We start from the raw sequence: 15811 nt of genomic DNA on the forward strand, positions 1-15811 counted from the left end.
ATATATATAAATAATTATGAGTGATTTGCACTCTTGTATGGCAGAAACCAACACAATATTTAAGCAATTTCCCACCAATTAAAAAAAATTTTTAATGATTGCTCAGAAAGACTGCAGTGAATTAGTGAATTTGTGATTGTTATTCTTCTGTTCCCAAGACAGATGGGATTTTTAAGTAACTGAAAGGAGATGCTTGTATTACAAAATAGGTTTCCTTTAACATTGCAGGGTCAAGGCTTAGGTGTCTGACTTTGGAGGGAGGATAGAAAGAGGAGCCTGTTGCTCTTGTCCAGCAATTTCTATGACGCCTGCAGTCCTAGTGAATTAATGCTTAGAAAGAAGGAATTTGGATAGATTTTGTTCCTGATTTTATTGAGATAGAACTGACACATAACATTGTATTAAAGTGTACAACATAATGATTTAATATATGTATATATTGCACAATGATTATCACAGGTTTCGTTAACATCCATTACCTTAATTACAATTTTTTTCTTCGGATGAGAACTTTTAATGTCTTCTCTCTAACTGACTTTCAAATATACAGTATAGTGTGAACTGTAGTCACCATGTTGTATATTACATCCCCACAACTTGTTTATCTTATAACTGGAAGTTTACAGCTTTTGACAACCTTCACCCATTTCCTTCAACTCCTAACCTTTTCAGACTCCACATATAAGTGAGATCATACAATATTTGTCTTTCTATGTCTGATTTCACTTAGCATAATACTCTCAGGGTCCATCCATATTGTCACAAATGGCAGGATTTCCTTCTTTATTTATAGCTGAAAAATATTTATTATCACCAGATAGAGATTTGTGTGTATGGCTTTTCTTTGTGTTTAATATCTTAAGATGTTGATATATCATTGAAAGTGATTTTTTTTAGTTAAATATATAAACTTGTGTCATAAGATGGTTTTTCGTATGTCTTCTGTATTACAGTAACCCCTCTATTAGTAATGCATAAAAGCCAGCAACTCCGTGTATACTAAAACAAAACTTTGCTGCATCCCTCGGGTCAGAAGTCAGGTTTTCCTCCTACAGCGCTTTGTTCGTGCCTCTCTCTGCCTGTCATGTTCAAGGGCAGCTTGTGCCTGCCTGTGTTCTTCCTTGCTCTGGAACTTCTCTAAGGCAGAGCTGTCTTACTTCTAAATTTCAGCCACTTAGCCAGTGCCAGGTGGGATATAAATTTAGAGTCATTTTGTGTGGAAATGCTGTGAATCTGTCAGATTCAGCAGCAAAAAGTGAAAAGAAAAAAATACATGAGTAAAGACAACTGTGGCTCCTATATGGGGGCAAGCTTCAACAATTCACAGGGACATTTTAGCAGGGACATATCTCCTTAGGGGCAACAGAAGAGTTAAAGGAAAATATGTCTGTGAGTACAGAAATGACAGTAACCATTGCTGCTGCTGCTGCTAAGTCACTTAAGTCGTGTCCAACTCTATGTGACCCCATAGACGGCAGCCCACCAGGCTCCCCCGTCCCTGGGATTCTCCAGGCAAGAACACTGGAGTGGGCTGTCATTTCCTTCTCCAATGCATGAAAGGGAAAAGTCAAAGTGAAGTCGTTCAGTCGTGTCTGACTCTTCACGACCCCATGGACTGCAGCCTACCAGACTCCTCCATCCATGGGATTTTCCAGGCAAGAGTACTGGAGTGGGGTGCCATCGCCTTCTCCGGATAGTAACCATAATTCCACCTCTAATAATGAAGATGGGGGATAATTATACTCTTGAACAATTCCCATGCATATCAAAGCAAGTGCCAAGGAGAAATACTATAGGAAATAATGTGTTTTCTTGTAAACGTTTGATTTAAATATCCTACTGATAGCCTGAGATTCTTAGTTAACAGTTCCAGTATTTTCACAGTGGTAATCACCCCCATGACATGCAGCACCCTAGAAGAACTACATAGACTTAACCTATGGAGACCATCCACATTCAGTTAGTTTTCATAACCAGTTTAAGATTTCTCAGTTTTCAGGTTTGTGTTTTCATACCATGGTTCTGTTTATTCTTAATCGTAAACAGTGATACAAGGTTCTGACTAGTAATGCTCTCTCTGGATTTATACTGAATTTTTCATTGGGTTATATTCACTAATTGTTTCAACTTAAGCATGTTGGCTCACTAAGCCTAAATTTCCTTTTCTGTAAAACAGGATTAAAATGCCTTCTTCAGAATATTATTGTAAGAACTCAGTGAACACAAAACTTAACATAGAGCCTGGCAAATTATTCTCAGTTTTCTTCAGGACATCGTTACTTGTTGCGATTCATTTTTACATATCAGTGTATTAACAGTAATGGTATACACTCTTAACCACTATGCTTTGGTGTCTGGTTATCTCTTTCTTTCTACTTCACCTGTCCTTCCCCATCCCCCAGTACTACCTTCACACACCCCATACTTTTCCAGTTTCCTGTTTAGGGCTACAGGTGCAGAGTCCTCTGTTCAGATCTATTGCCTGTGACTTAAAATCCAGAGGGAACAGGAAGTATCTTGAGCCAATTTATGTAAAGGCATTAGAAATAACCATGTGTTTGACTTATAAGCCAAGATTTTCTTACAGAGCCCTTCATTGAATATAGCCTGGAGAAGAACTTAAAAAGCAAAAACACCTTGCCCCACTATCACTCAGAAATGTAACCAGATACAGCCCCCCTCAAAATAATTATAGTCATGGAGGACTAAGAGATAAAATCAAATGAACATATGAGGAATCTATGATCCTCATTGTTAATGCTGTCTTCAACACTGACATCACTTTGTGTTGAGGTTCCTAGTACATGCCTTGGACAGTGCTTGCTCCATAACTACTTGGACAGGACTTGTTTCTTGATACCTGAAGGTAGGTGTATGTCCCTGTAATCCATATTTATTATTCCTGCTCAACTGTCTGACACCTTCATCCATGAGGAAAGAGATGGTGTTTCCCCAGTGCTGGACTTCTCAATGGAGACATTTCAAGTTATAATTGCCTCACTGAAAAGTAAATGCATCATAGAAATAGTCTTTGAAGAGTTAGGTGGAAAGCAAATAGCAGGTGCCACCGGGATGCTGTCCTCCTTGTCAGAGACTTCATTGGGAGCGATCTTTTTTGCCTTGCTTTCCTTCTCACTGACCCTTTTGTATTATGGTTTTTCACACAACCTCGCCACCATAGCCTGCATTGGCATTAGGACTCCCAAGGTACTCTTCTTGGTGAGAGAAGAGAGCACCCTGGAGCAGAGGAACAGACAGACCTGATGGCCACAAACCCAAGCCTGAATTTTGAATTTCCAGATTTTTTAACACAGTATGTTTAAACATACTCTGTTTAACAAAAGTATGTTTCATACTCTGAGGAAGTGCTGAACAACTGTGCATAATGACTGTTCCAGATGCTGTTTCCTGGATATAATTTAAAAGATTCTTGGTGCTAAGAGTAGGGAATGGTTTAGAGAGAACCTGAAGTTATTAGCCATATTGGTAGATCATTAATGCCTGCAGACAGCTTGTACTCCCAACAGTATTTCAAGGGGAAGCTATGGTAGGGTGGTTGCTGAGAAATTTTGAGGAACTTACTTGTCCATAGCCGGCCAGAATCATCACCCACTGGTTGTGAAGTTGCAGCATTTTAGAGCCACAGAGAGACCAGCACCAGGGGAAATGAACCTGGCAACTCTTGTTCTCTAGGAAACAAAAGCACTTCATACTCTGCTAAGAATCCTGCCAAAATGAATTCTGGTTTTGGTACTTTGGCATGCCCAGAAATGATCGTAGTGAGAAAAATAGGAGAATAAGAAAAGTAAGTTAAGTGAGAAATCTTTGAGCCACAGATCCTTTGCAGCTTTCAAGACTAAATCCCAGCCAGAAGAATCTCTATGAAGTGATTCAGAATAAGTCTACAACTCAAGACTGAGTTGTTAGTAATTGACTCTCTGGAGTACTACATTAAATATTCTCCCCTTTAAAGTGTTTTTTAATTAACCATCTCTTTGAATGTTGGTTATGTCATAAAGTTACTAAAGGCTGGTATTTTTATAAGATTGACTTCACCTCTCCTTATTCCAATAATGGATTTAATGGTCCGAGGAGAAAATTAACCCAGTGGGCACTAACACTTATTTCCCGTTTCCTCCTCCCACCTTTACTTGATCCCCTCCAGAGGTCTCTCTTCGTCATCATAGCCAGAGTAAGTTTCCTACCACACAACTGTCATGTCACTTCATTGTGTGAAGTCTTTTGTTAGCTCCTGTGGACTTCAGAACAAGGTACAACCTCCTTAGTGGGGCCCAGAGGCTGTTCAGAACTTCATTTCTCTCCACCTCCTCTCCCACCACCCATATTCTAACACTTCTAATTACTTCCAGTTTCCAAGTGTGCCATACTCCTTCATCCTTTTTATTTGCTCGGTATGCTCTGCACAGTGTGCCCCCCCAGATTGAAGACTCAGCTTGGGCATCAGTGCCCTGAGGAACCTTTCCTGCCCACTGGTTCCCCCCAGATGCCCTCACTCGGGCTACTCGCCTTGTGTGTATGGTGCCTCCAGTCCTTCCTTCCCCAGAGACTGCGTCCCGTTGTCTGTTTTCCAGGTTCCTAGTACAGAGAAGATGCTCAATAAGTATTTGCCCGACAGATTAATGATTAAGCATTTGAATGAGTGAGCAAATTTGGTCTGTGGTGGAAATATAAGTGACTGTAACTAGCCATTTAAGAACTGGAGCCAGGCATAACTCTTTTTTTTCAGTGATGACAGATGTCAGAGGGGCCAAAAAATTAGGGGGTGTGTGTGTGGGTGTGTGTGTGTGTGTAGAAATTACCTGTATGTACCTTTCTGAATAAGATTTCACTTTTGTTGCTTTTTTTTTTTCAAAAATGCATAAGTAGAATATAGCTTTTTGGTGAAGAACAGCAGGTTAGAGCTAGATGTTAAGATAAAGATGTATGTGTGTATATATATACTTATAAATGTATATGTGAATATACATATACATACACACAGATATATTTATGTCTGTATATATGATTAAGTGCCCATAAACATACGCACATATGTGTGCATATATACACATATGTATGTGCGTATGCATATGTGTTGGAGAAGGAAATGGCAACCCACTCCAGTATTCTGGAAAATTCCATGGACAGAGGAGCCTGGTGGACTACGGTCCATGGGGTCGCAAAGAGTGGGCTGCGACTGCACACATGCATGTGTGTACATACATGGGTGTGTGTGTGTGTGTGTGTGTGTGTGTGTGTGTGTGTATCAGAGGCTGGGGCAAATCAATATTCAATAAGCATCTTAGGAATGCATCCTCAAAGAAAGCTCTCTCTCCATCCCACCTGCTTGCTGTCACCTGAAGGATGGTTATAACGCCTCCCCCCGAATCAGCATTCTCTCCCTGCTCCATGGAGCCTGTTTGTAGAAATGTCATAGACACCCTCAGGGTTCTGATCACAGTTCATCTGCTGCACTGAGAAACCTGAGTCCATCTGGTTCATCTTTGCCTACACTCAATAAACATGCCCCATGTGCCTAGCACGTGGCTATATGAAAACTGTGAATGCATAATGAATGGTTGTAAGCCACTCAGTGACCACGTATGTCTCGATAACTCTTCCTTGCCCCTCTCGGTGCACTTTCCAGTGTCCATCCCAACCACAACGTGCACTACTTTCCTGGCGAGTCCTTTTAGTGGACCATGGGTGATGTACCACACAAGGCTCTTCTTACATGGGTCTCTTAACATCAGATGCCAAGATTCACTCCCATGAACCATGAAGGCTCACTGCCTTGAGAGAGCCACTCTCTGCAGCAAGCTTTGGGACTAGTGTACAGGGCCAGGTGCAGGGGCTGTTTTCAAAGCATCATAGGTTGCTTGTATCAGATCCATGCTGGGAGGGGAGAGTGTTTTCTAAGAAAGTGTTTTTGTCCTGTCTTCTAGCTTATATTTTACTACGGTACTACAGATAGTTGGTGTCCAGAAGAGTACTATGACGACATGAAGAAAGATTTTCCAGAAGGAGATATTCGACTCTGTGAGAAAAAGATACCTCATGCTTTTATCTTCGATTTTTCCCAGGAAATGGCCGACATGGTAGCTGACTGGCTAAAGGATGATCTGTCCAAAATGTAAATAGTGATACAAGGTGCAAGTGCTGACAGCTAGTGCATAGAGGCAGTAGGTATACAGCCTCTTAGTAGTAAGTAGTATACTTAATAGGTGACTGTCTAATTTTAATATTTGATGTTAGAAGAGAAAAAAAGTGAGACCCTCTTGGCTTAAAAAACTGTCAGTTCCCAGCTCCCCCATGCTACAGACTGCAACAAACACAGTTGACCAATATTCCCAGGAATTAACAATACATTCCCAAGACTCAGGGAACACAGCAATCTAAACAAAGTCTTTCACGTGTGCAGGAAATGCCCAGTGGCACCATCAACTTAATTTTGATAGGTAAGATCATTGCACAAAAGGAAATCTAAATGTTTTAATTTACAACGTAGAATAGCACCCCCCCAAGAAAATTATGAAAGAACTACTAGAAAATGTAAAAGACCAGTGAATGTCAAATGCATAGTCAAACATGTGAAGCATATGAAATTATGAGAAGAATACACTCATCCAGGAAGTAACAAGCAGTGGAGCTTGGCAGTGGACCCGGGTCTGTCTTAAGAACAGTAGCTGAAGGTCAGCCCAGCTAACTTTGCACAGATCTTGGCTGAAATCACCAAAATCAGACTGGATACCAGGACAGCCTGCACACCCTGCCTTTTACTACCTTGCAGCATGTCTCAGACCACCAGGTCAGCCTTCTGTCTGGCCGCCGGTGCACAAGCCCCAGCAGAGCCAGGGGCAGGGGGTGCACTGAGGCGAGTGACTTCCAGACGTGCCCACAGTAATGAGCGAATAAAGCTTGTCAGACGTTCCTCTGGTCAACTAAGAGCTAATAAGCATTACTGAAGGATCCCGACTATACCTTCCTCCACAGCCAACCAGTAAGTCCTGATGGTGAGCTCCCTGCAGGCCTCCGTTCTCCAGAACCAGCACGGGGTGACACTGAGCTGACCCCAGTGAAGCTAGTACCTGTCACAGGCAACTGCCCATACTGTGATTTTTTCAGTCAGACTCCACTGCAGACCAGCAATGAGCCAAGTACTATAAAGACCTTGAGGATAGACTGTTAGCTACATTAATGATTCTTTTCTTCTGAAAATCTTCCAGGAAGTAAATTTTGAAAGGGCATCTTTAAATTGCTGAATAGAGGATCATCATAAATGAGTTCTCCAGTTAGTTGGAAATAAATTGTTTTACTAATGAACAACAACAAAAAAAAAAAAACACTCATTAAATTATGTGAATTCACCCTCTCCGGACACCTTGAGTTCCAATAACAAAGAAGTTTGTTCTCTGACCTAGAGCTTGCTAACAATATTGCTTCCTTCCCTAAATTGATTCAATCCTGGGACCTTAGGATTTACTTAGCCAGTAAATCCCACTGACTGCAGAAATTGTTGATGATAGATAGAAACATTCCATTTTTTTCTCCTGGAGGAAATCCCTCATGGTGTTATCATTTCATAAGGACAAGAGGATGTTGTCCTTCTCAAAACCTAAAGCCCTCTGATGAAAGATTCAGCTCTGATATGCTGCCAACCCAGTGGTGAATGTCGAATGAGATATGATCCTTTGGCCTGGCTTCCACATCAGAGCAAATGACATCTCAGAGGGGAGGAGCCAAGCTCCAGGCAAACAGTGCTCTCAGCCCCAGAAAGGGGCCGGTAAATATATAAACCATTGGCAGAAGGCTGCGTACATAAAGTCCTTATTGGCAGCTGTGTGGAGAGGCCTTCTAGAAATCTAATGTTAGGAGCTGGGTCTCAGGGCTCTGAAGTACCTTGCATACAGGAGATGCTCAATAAGATGCTGAAGCACTTAAGCAAGAACTAGGTAAATCATGCTACTAGACTCAAGAATAACACGCCCAGCGTTTCTGCTAGTCTTATTTTACAATGTTACTTCATGTTTCAGAAGTTCACATATATGAAATTATATCTGATAAATGTATATCTGATAAAAAATAATAAGTAAAATGATAAAGTAAAAGATACTGGCTTGTAATTCCTGTTAATCATCTAAGCACCAAATGAATTTTCAAAAGAAATGCTTTACCCACACTTTATGATCTTGCCTGGCCTGACCTCTGTGTGTTGGGGAGGAGGGGTACAGTCTTCACGTTTTCCTGAGGTAGACTCAGGTCATAGCCTCTCAATTAAGGGCTTCCCAGCTGGCACTAGTGGTAAAGAAGCCATCTGCCAACACAAGAGACTTTAGAGATGGGGGTCTCCATCTCTTAAGGAAAAGGCAGTCCGCTCCAGTATTCTTGCCTGGTAAATCCCGTGGACAGAGTAGCCTGGCGGGCTGTAGTCCGTGGGTCGCAAAGAGTCAGACACAACTGAAGCGATGTAGCACACATGCACACTCTGTTAAATTGAAAGCCACTTTTTCAATGCTTCTTTTAGAGAGGGAAGGATCAGATTTTGGAAGATTGAAGCTCATTTTATTTCATTAGGAATTAAACAAAAGTGTTCATGCATGTATTTGAGGTGATAAGGTATGTGAACTCTGGAGGCCTTACCATCTGTGTGATTTTGGACAGCTTCATCTAATTTCTCCATGTCTCAGTGTCCTCATTCATAAGATAGGCTTAATAATAATACATACCTCATATTGTTGGAAGAATGGGATGATTAAATGAAAGCACTTAGCACAGTGCCTGACAAAGAGTATCTTCTCAATAAATATTGGCTGTATTACTGATTATTAAACATCATCATAACATAAACAAAAGACTAAAGTTGGTAGGCAATGGATGAAATCCATTTTCCAGAAGCATTTCTGCCTGTGTTTGCCAGTGAGCCACTGTGATGGTCTTGTCAAAAGGTTTAATAACCTCCTCTGGGGTTATCTAGTGCTGAGTGAAAGGCCTACACTGGAAATCATGACTCGTTGTCCCCAGTCTGCTTTGGACCATGAGGGAGAAGCTCCAGAGGCTGCCCCTGGGGCTTTTTGTGGCCAGACATTCAAGGCAACAGCCCACTTACCACAGGCCTCTCCACCGAACGCTTGAAGAGCCAGTGACCTCCAAAGGCTTGATTTTTCTTTATCCTACATTATATTAAATTTAAGTTTAATTCCAGACTTGAGGGAACACAACAACTTAATGTAACACCTGATTCTGGATTAGATGTTATATTTTAAAAAAAGAAAAAACACTGTTGGGACAGTTTGCCAAACTTCATTGCATGGGATCTGAAGTTTTTAAATGGGAGTAAGAGATCAATGATAATTTTCTGATGTCAGCGGTTTTATTGTGGGTAAGTAGGAGAATGTCCTTATTTTCAGTGAAGACACACTGAAATGTGTCAGAGCCATACGACATTATGTCAGTTTACTCTCAGATAGTTCAGAGGAAAAAAATGTTCTTTGTTCTTGCAACATTTCTGCATGTTTGAGATGATTTTGAAATGTATACAAATAATTATTTGGGGGGAAAAAAAAAAACAAAAACATGCTGTCTCCTTCTGCATCTGTCTCTTATTGCTTCTTTTCCAGAAAGTGAATTACTTCTTCTAGGAAGTAAATGAAGACATAAAGACTGTGTTTCAAATCGTGGGTCTTTTCATTTATTAGGTGTGTGATGTTCAGAGGCTTCACCTCCCCTCCCCCACTGTCCTCACTCTTGAAAGCACTTGCATTAGCTTTAGGACCTTGGAAGGTTTTTGTTTGTCTTTAATAGGGTCAGGTGAGGTCTTGCATATAGTATTTAGCACCCTGTCTGGTAGATGTTCTATTACATGGTACCCAAAGGATGACAGCACACTTGTCTGCCTTGTTCTCTCTTCCCTGTGATGCTGTGCAGGACTCTGTGATTCCCCATTTCTGCGTTGTTGCACCCAGCCTGAGACCTTCTAACTGTCTCAGCGTTTCTGATTCATATTGATAAAGGAGGGGGCCACTCCCCCCCCACACAGTCTTCTGACCCCAGGCCATACAGGCCTCCCACACACAGCCCCAAGCATCCAAACTTCCCCCTCGAGGAACTTACAATCCTTTAGAAAAGATAAGAAGCAAAATGTTTTTGTTTCGTGTTTTTTAATTGTCTGGGGTATAGTTACTTTACAGTGTTGTGTTTCTGCTATACAAGGAAGTGAATCAGCTGTATATACACATATATCCCCTCCCTCTTGGCTCACCCCACCCCCTCATCCCACCCCTCCAGGTCACAGAGCACCGAGCTGAGCTCTGTGTGGTAGTGTATATATATATGTCAATCCCAATTCTTCCCCCCCGACAAGATCGACATGTCTGTTCTCTCCATCTGCTTCTCTATTCCGGCCCTGCAAATAGGTTCATCTATACCGTTTTTCTAGATTCCGTATGTATGCATTAATATGACATTTATTTTTCTCTCATTGGCTTACTTCACTCTGTATGACAAAGCGTTTCTTAAATGACAAGAGACATCATCTTTGTTCCTGGCCTCCACCTGCTGGAGAGAAGAGACATCCCTGGGCTCCTCCCTCCCTTGGCAGGGTTGAGCTCGGGGGGTGGGCAGTGCCTGGGACCACGTATGCTCTGTGAACAAACACATCTCTGAGGCCTTCAGGCTGGAGCCCATCCTGGGGGAGTGCTGAGGACAGAAAAGATTTCCCTTTCCAGGGGCTCAGGTTCCTGCGTCTGCCTGCTGGAGATGCAGTGAGCCACCACGTTGGCCCAGGTAGGGAGGCGTTGTGGGACGTGGGCATGTCCTCTTCCAGCAGACTGCAGGCCTCTCACGGGTCGGGGGCCACAGAGGGCTCCAGGTTGCTGCAACTCTGTAAAGAGAAACATCCTGTGGGGGACGGTGGGTGCTGTTCCTGCCAGGACAGGTGGAAAGGTGGAACTTGGGTGGGTTTGGAACATGCTCCTCACCCTGCACTTAGAGCATCTCACTCAGGCCTTATGACCACATGTGCCACCACGCAGGTGCCAAGTAGGGGACTCGGTCAAGACCTCAGAGCTGGCTGAGTGACCCTCGGCCTCTGCCCCAGGGCCACGGCCTCACCCTTTCCTCCCCACAGCATCCTGCTGCCTCCTGGAGGAAAAGAGCAGGCAGGCAGCCTGGCAAGAGTGGAGGGTTGGGAAAGGGAGTCCCGGAAGGGCATTCGAGGGTCAGGTTGTCAGCGGAAGTATAGAGTAGATGGTTGGTAATGACTGAGTAGCGTTAAGATTGGACTATGAGACAGGGAGGGGGTTGGGGTGTGATGTCTCAGGCACCAGGTGGTAGGGGGGGTGGGGAGGGTGGCAGGGGGTCAGAGCTGAGGCTCAGTTCCACGTTCTGGTCTCTGCAACTCTGTCCAGGGCCACCCAGTCCTCCAGAGATGCTCACTTCTATCTGCTTCTCAGAAGTGCCCTATGCCCTGAACCTCTGGGATCCACTGCTCCAGCTTTGAGAGTGCCCAGGCCTCGATCCCACCCCCTAAAGGCTGCCAGCTGCTTCTGCCTCCCAGAGCCCCCTCTCCCTCTCTCCTTCCATCAGAGCCCTCTTGGGCCCCCTGGCCCCATCCCTAGTGAAGCACTTGCTGTTATTGCAGGAACTGAATTTTATCCTCCCTGCCCCACTATTAACACCCCTTCTTGCCCCTGAAAAGAGAGTCCTAGGAGATGAGCCTTGTATCTAGTTACTCTCTATGCTCAGGGCTTATAGCATAAGGCCTGTCACACAGACGAGTCAATAAGTTGTTGCCATACTTAATATGCAAGCTCTCAAGAAGTATAGTTCCCTCAGTCGGTCGGACTTGTCAGAGGATCACATCGCTGGGACTCCTTGTCCCTCAGAACTGAGTGTGTAAATGGAATTGTGACAAGGGCTTGCTCGTTTATCCCTTAAGCACTTCCCCAGCCTCACTGTGCACCGCTGAGTCAGATTCCAGGACATAGGCTGGCCACTCAGCAAGGCCACTGCATGCCATGGCCCATTCTTTGGCTGTCCAGCTGCAACTGTTACTTCCATTCTTCTGTGATTAGAAAACCTCTAGACTTTGGGTATTAGCAACGACCAAATATGTGGTTATTTGTTGCGCGCTAACCCCGTGCGGCACCCCAAGTGGGAATTACAAGCAACAGTGCACGAGCCCCGGCTCCGAGACAGCAGAGCGTTTTCATTTTGCATCGCATTCCTCAGAGGTTCTGGCAGAGGGGCTGTGCTGACCTCCCCACACCGGGACAGACTCCCTTGCTGGGTGAGTCTATGGGAAAATTCCTCTTCCTGGGACGGGAAGGTGACCCTGTGACTGGGCAGCCATGACAGCCAGGGATGCGGGTGCACCTGCAGGGCCTCCCCCCGCACCCACAGCGGGACCAGCATCCCGCCTCTGCAAATCCACGCTGCGTGGGCTTCGCACCACATCTGGACTTCCTCCCGCTGGCTGCCGCTGCAGGACCAAGCACCTGCATGTGATTAGGGCTCGGCGAAGCCCCCAGCCTCACAGTCAGTGGCTGCACTCCGGTGACACGTCACAACGGACAAGCTTATGCCCAGATCACTGTTTCTTCTGAGCAGAACAGCTTCCCTGGGGTACAAGAGCACAAGGGATCCACAACCAGATCAGGCAGCTCCGCTCTCAGGGAGGCAGCAGGTGGTGGCATCTTGGCCTCAGCCTGCCTTGAGATGAGTAGGCAGTGGGCACACCAGGGCCGGGGCCTGGGAGAGCAGAGAAGTCTATCTTCGCCTCCTTTTAGCATCGGTCATTGCAGGGCCTTTAGACCATCTCTCAACAGTGTTTGGGCAATAGGATAACATTTTAAATGCAGCTCTTGACTTCCCCTTCTCCCTGTAACTAGCCCTTCTCAACTGAAAGCGTACTCCTCTAACCACAGAATTCCAGGGTAGGTTAAGTAGAGAGTGAAAAATACGAAAATGAAGAACTGACTGAGGGTTGTTATCATCAAAGTAATGTAATACTTTACCTTTTTCAATGGCAGAGTCATGAAGCCTATGCGTTTACAACAACCTGCCAAATGAGTTAGTTACAAGGTGAACATATTTCTGCCAAAGAAACTCCTTGGAACTTACCTGGTGGTCCAGTTCAAACCCTGTGCTTCCAATGTAGGGGGCACAGGTTCGATCCCTGTTTGGGAAACTATTAATAAGATCCCACGTGCCCTGCAGTGCAGCCAAAATGGTTTGTTTGTTTTTTTTTTTTAACTTAGAGGCTTCTTTATTTGGTAGTCATGAAAGTAAGAAGCAAAAAGGGAGCTTTCTCGATTTACCTTTCACCAGAGAAAGACACATGACATGGGGACGGGCATTAAAATCCCACAAGAACACTGGATTACAGTGGACGTGCGCTCGATCGCTCTGCGAAAAGGTGAGTCACACTGGCCCAATCCATATCCCAGAGAAGGTGATCCTCGTCACAAGTCAGTAGTGAGTCCTCATCCCACAACTGCTGCTTCGTCACTAGTTCCCCAGAAATACTTAGGAATGGATGAAAACAGTTTTCTCACTCAACTACAGGAAACAGCTGGGAGAGAAAGACTGTGTGGTCCATCTTCTCCTGCCCAGTCTAGGAGAGCTGCTGAAGGAGCCGAGACAGCATCACCAAGCACAGATCTCTGTACCTGTCCAGGAGAGTACCGAGAAGCAGTGCCCCGTCAAACTCGCTGCAGGACTTTCTGGTTTTCCTGACGCATGTTAACTGGCCTTGCAGAGGAAGCTGCAGCAGTTGGGCTTCTGCTGCTAGGAGTCACAACTGCAGCCTCCAGGGTGGGAGTGCCTGGGTTTCTAGATCCAGCAGCAGCCGATACATCTGTAAACAGAGAATCTGTCCACTCACTCTGTGCTTGGAATGACAGTGATCACTCATTACCAATGCCAGTGCTTGTTTTCCAAAGAGAAGGTGTTTTCCTCTGTATTTTGGCCTTTTCTCCCCTGAACCCAAGCTTGACTCTTCTCCCTTCCCCTGCAGTGGCTTCATACCATGTGTGGCTGCACAGTGTCCTCTGCAGTGTCATACCAGTCACAAAGACCCAGAGAGCAGCAGCCCCATGGCTCAAGCCCCCACCTTCCTGGACTCACAGCCTGAGGTGTTTCAAGGGGGAGCAGTCGGTCAGCTTAAAGACTCATGGGCCCAGAACCTCCGGTTCCAATGTACCCGCTCCTAAACTCTCAGAGGTTGACTGCTATTCTCAACACAGGAAAACACGATAAGTCAAAAAGTGGTTCTCTAAAGACCAGCCAGGAGCAATTTTAACAATAAAATATTTAATCAACTTATCTGTACAAAATATTAAAACAGTTAATGAAGAGTACACAAGCATGTTTAACAAATATATACTGCTATTTAACTGTCCAGAAAAATAGAGATTGCTGTTTTACAGTTCATTTACACTCCAATATGTACAGTCTATTTAAATTTGAGAATACATATACACAGTGGGTTTGTACCTGCCCTTGAAGAGTCCCCTGCTAGCCGGCCTGGGCACAGGGGTGGCATTCACGACATCAGCTCGTGCCGCCCAGATGGCCAAGCTGGGCAGCAGGGAGATGAATGGCCCAAGCTCCAGCCCCCAAGCCTCAGGCCGAACCAGAGCTAGAAGACAGGTGACAAAGGAAATTTCAGCTTGTGTTAAATGAGTCTAAAAACCTCCCCGGCTTCCCCACTCACTCCCAAGCCAAGCTGAGAAACAGTGTCATTGCAAAACGAAAGGGGGGTCTATCCATGCCCCCAAATCGTTAACTGTGTCTTTACCTGCTGACTGAACGGCATGTCATTCAGCTGCGACGGCATCACCATCATTTCGAGTTTCGCCCATTTCCTTTAAAATCACCGTATCGGCACTGGAGGGCCTGTTTGGCAAAGGGCAGGGTGCCCACCACATCAGACGCCACTGCCCACCCAGCACCTGTGCAAACACACCACAGGTAAGCTGGTGCCGGACTTCTGCAGAAGCCTTCACAGTGAGAAGAGCTGCTTCTTTATATATTTTAAAGAAGAAGAAGAAAGAAAATGCTTTCTAAACTTTTCAGAATCTCCTATTTTCATCTATTGAAGGCAAGTAAAAAAATCATTACAGAAATCTTGTAAAAAGAAATCATTAACTTTCCATGTGGGGTGAAATACTTGCAGCTAAAAGACCTAAAGTGACTTGAAGATGATTCTTCCTCATAAAAAACATAAAAGTTCCTCGTGCTACAGCGTAAAGTGAAATGCCAAAAAACAAAATGAAACCATTACTCTAAAGATGCTCTCCAGGTGGAGAAAGACAGAGACGTTCCCCCTTTCCAGAGCCTCCATTCCTGGCTTGGAACTTGAGTACTTCCCAGCCAGAAAACACATTTTATCACGCGCTTGCTTTCTCCCTGAACTATATCATCACTTTCGAAACAGAGTACTGCATGGCTGACTTTGCTCTGACTCTCACAGGTCCTGACCCGGAAATATAAGTTGCAAAGAAAATAAGCCCTGCTAATGGGTGCAGCCTTCCTCAAGCCAACCTGCTTCCCTCAAGCCAAGTTCCTGCTGCCCTGAGCCACGGGGCCACGTGCACCTTTTTCTGCCCTTGGCAGCCTTCAGTCACTCAGAGATAGACATGCAGACAAGGAAGGGCCTCTGACACCTTGTCACTGCTTTTCAGACTCACTCACCCCCGGAAAAATCTAGGTGAGGGCCACTCCAGGTTGAGAGGCGTGAGAGAAAATGGGCCCGTCACAAAGAATGTACAACAAGTATGGTTGTGTGTGGCTGCAGCGAACCTCCAGCCAG

At 44.7% G+C, this 15811-nt stretch overlaps 1 protein-coding gene and 1 long non-coding RNA gene across 3 annotated transcripts in view; both read left to right on the plus strand.

Moving 5' to 3' along the window:
• LDAH (lipid droplet associated hydrolase) overlaps positions 1-9672 on the plus strand; it is a 97142-nt gene extending 87470 nt beyond the window's left edge. For both annotated transcript variants that reach the window (XR_005718423.1, XM_040224913.1), the window contains one exon: positions 5946-9672. Coding sequence is in view for 1 of the 2 variants with exons in the window: in XM_040224913.1 (XP_040080847.1) it covers positions 5946-6137 (192 nt within the window). In the remaining variant the exon portion in view is untranslated. The remainder of the gene's footprint in view (positions 1-5945) is intronic.
• Positions 9673-10789: 1117 nt separating this feature from the next.
• Positions 10790-15508, plus strand: LOC120852244. Its single transcript, XR_005718516.1, has 2 exons — positions 10790-13414; positions 13564-15508. It is a non-coding gene; the product is annotated as an uncharacterized LOC120852244 (long non-coding RNA).
• Positions 15509-15811: the final 303 nt, after the last annotated feature.

The sequence above is a fragment of the Oryx dammah genome, unplaced genomic scaffold (assembly GCF_014754425.2).
Source record: "Oryx dammah isolate SB20612 unplaced genomic scaffold, SCBI_Odam_1.1 HiC_scaffold_25, whole genome shotgun sequence".
In the NCBI taxonomy this organism is placed as follows: Eukaryota; Metazoa; Chordata; class Mammalia; order Artiodactyla; family Bovidae; genus Oryx; species Oryx dammah.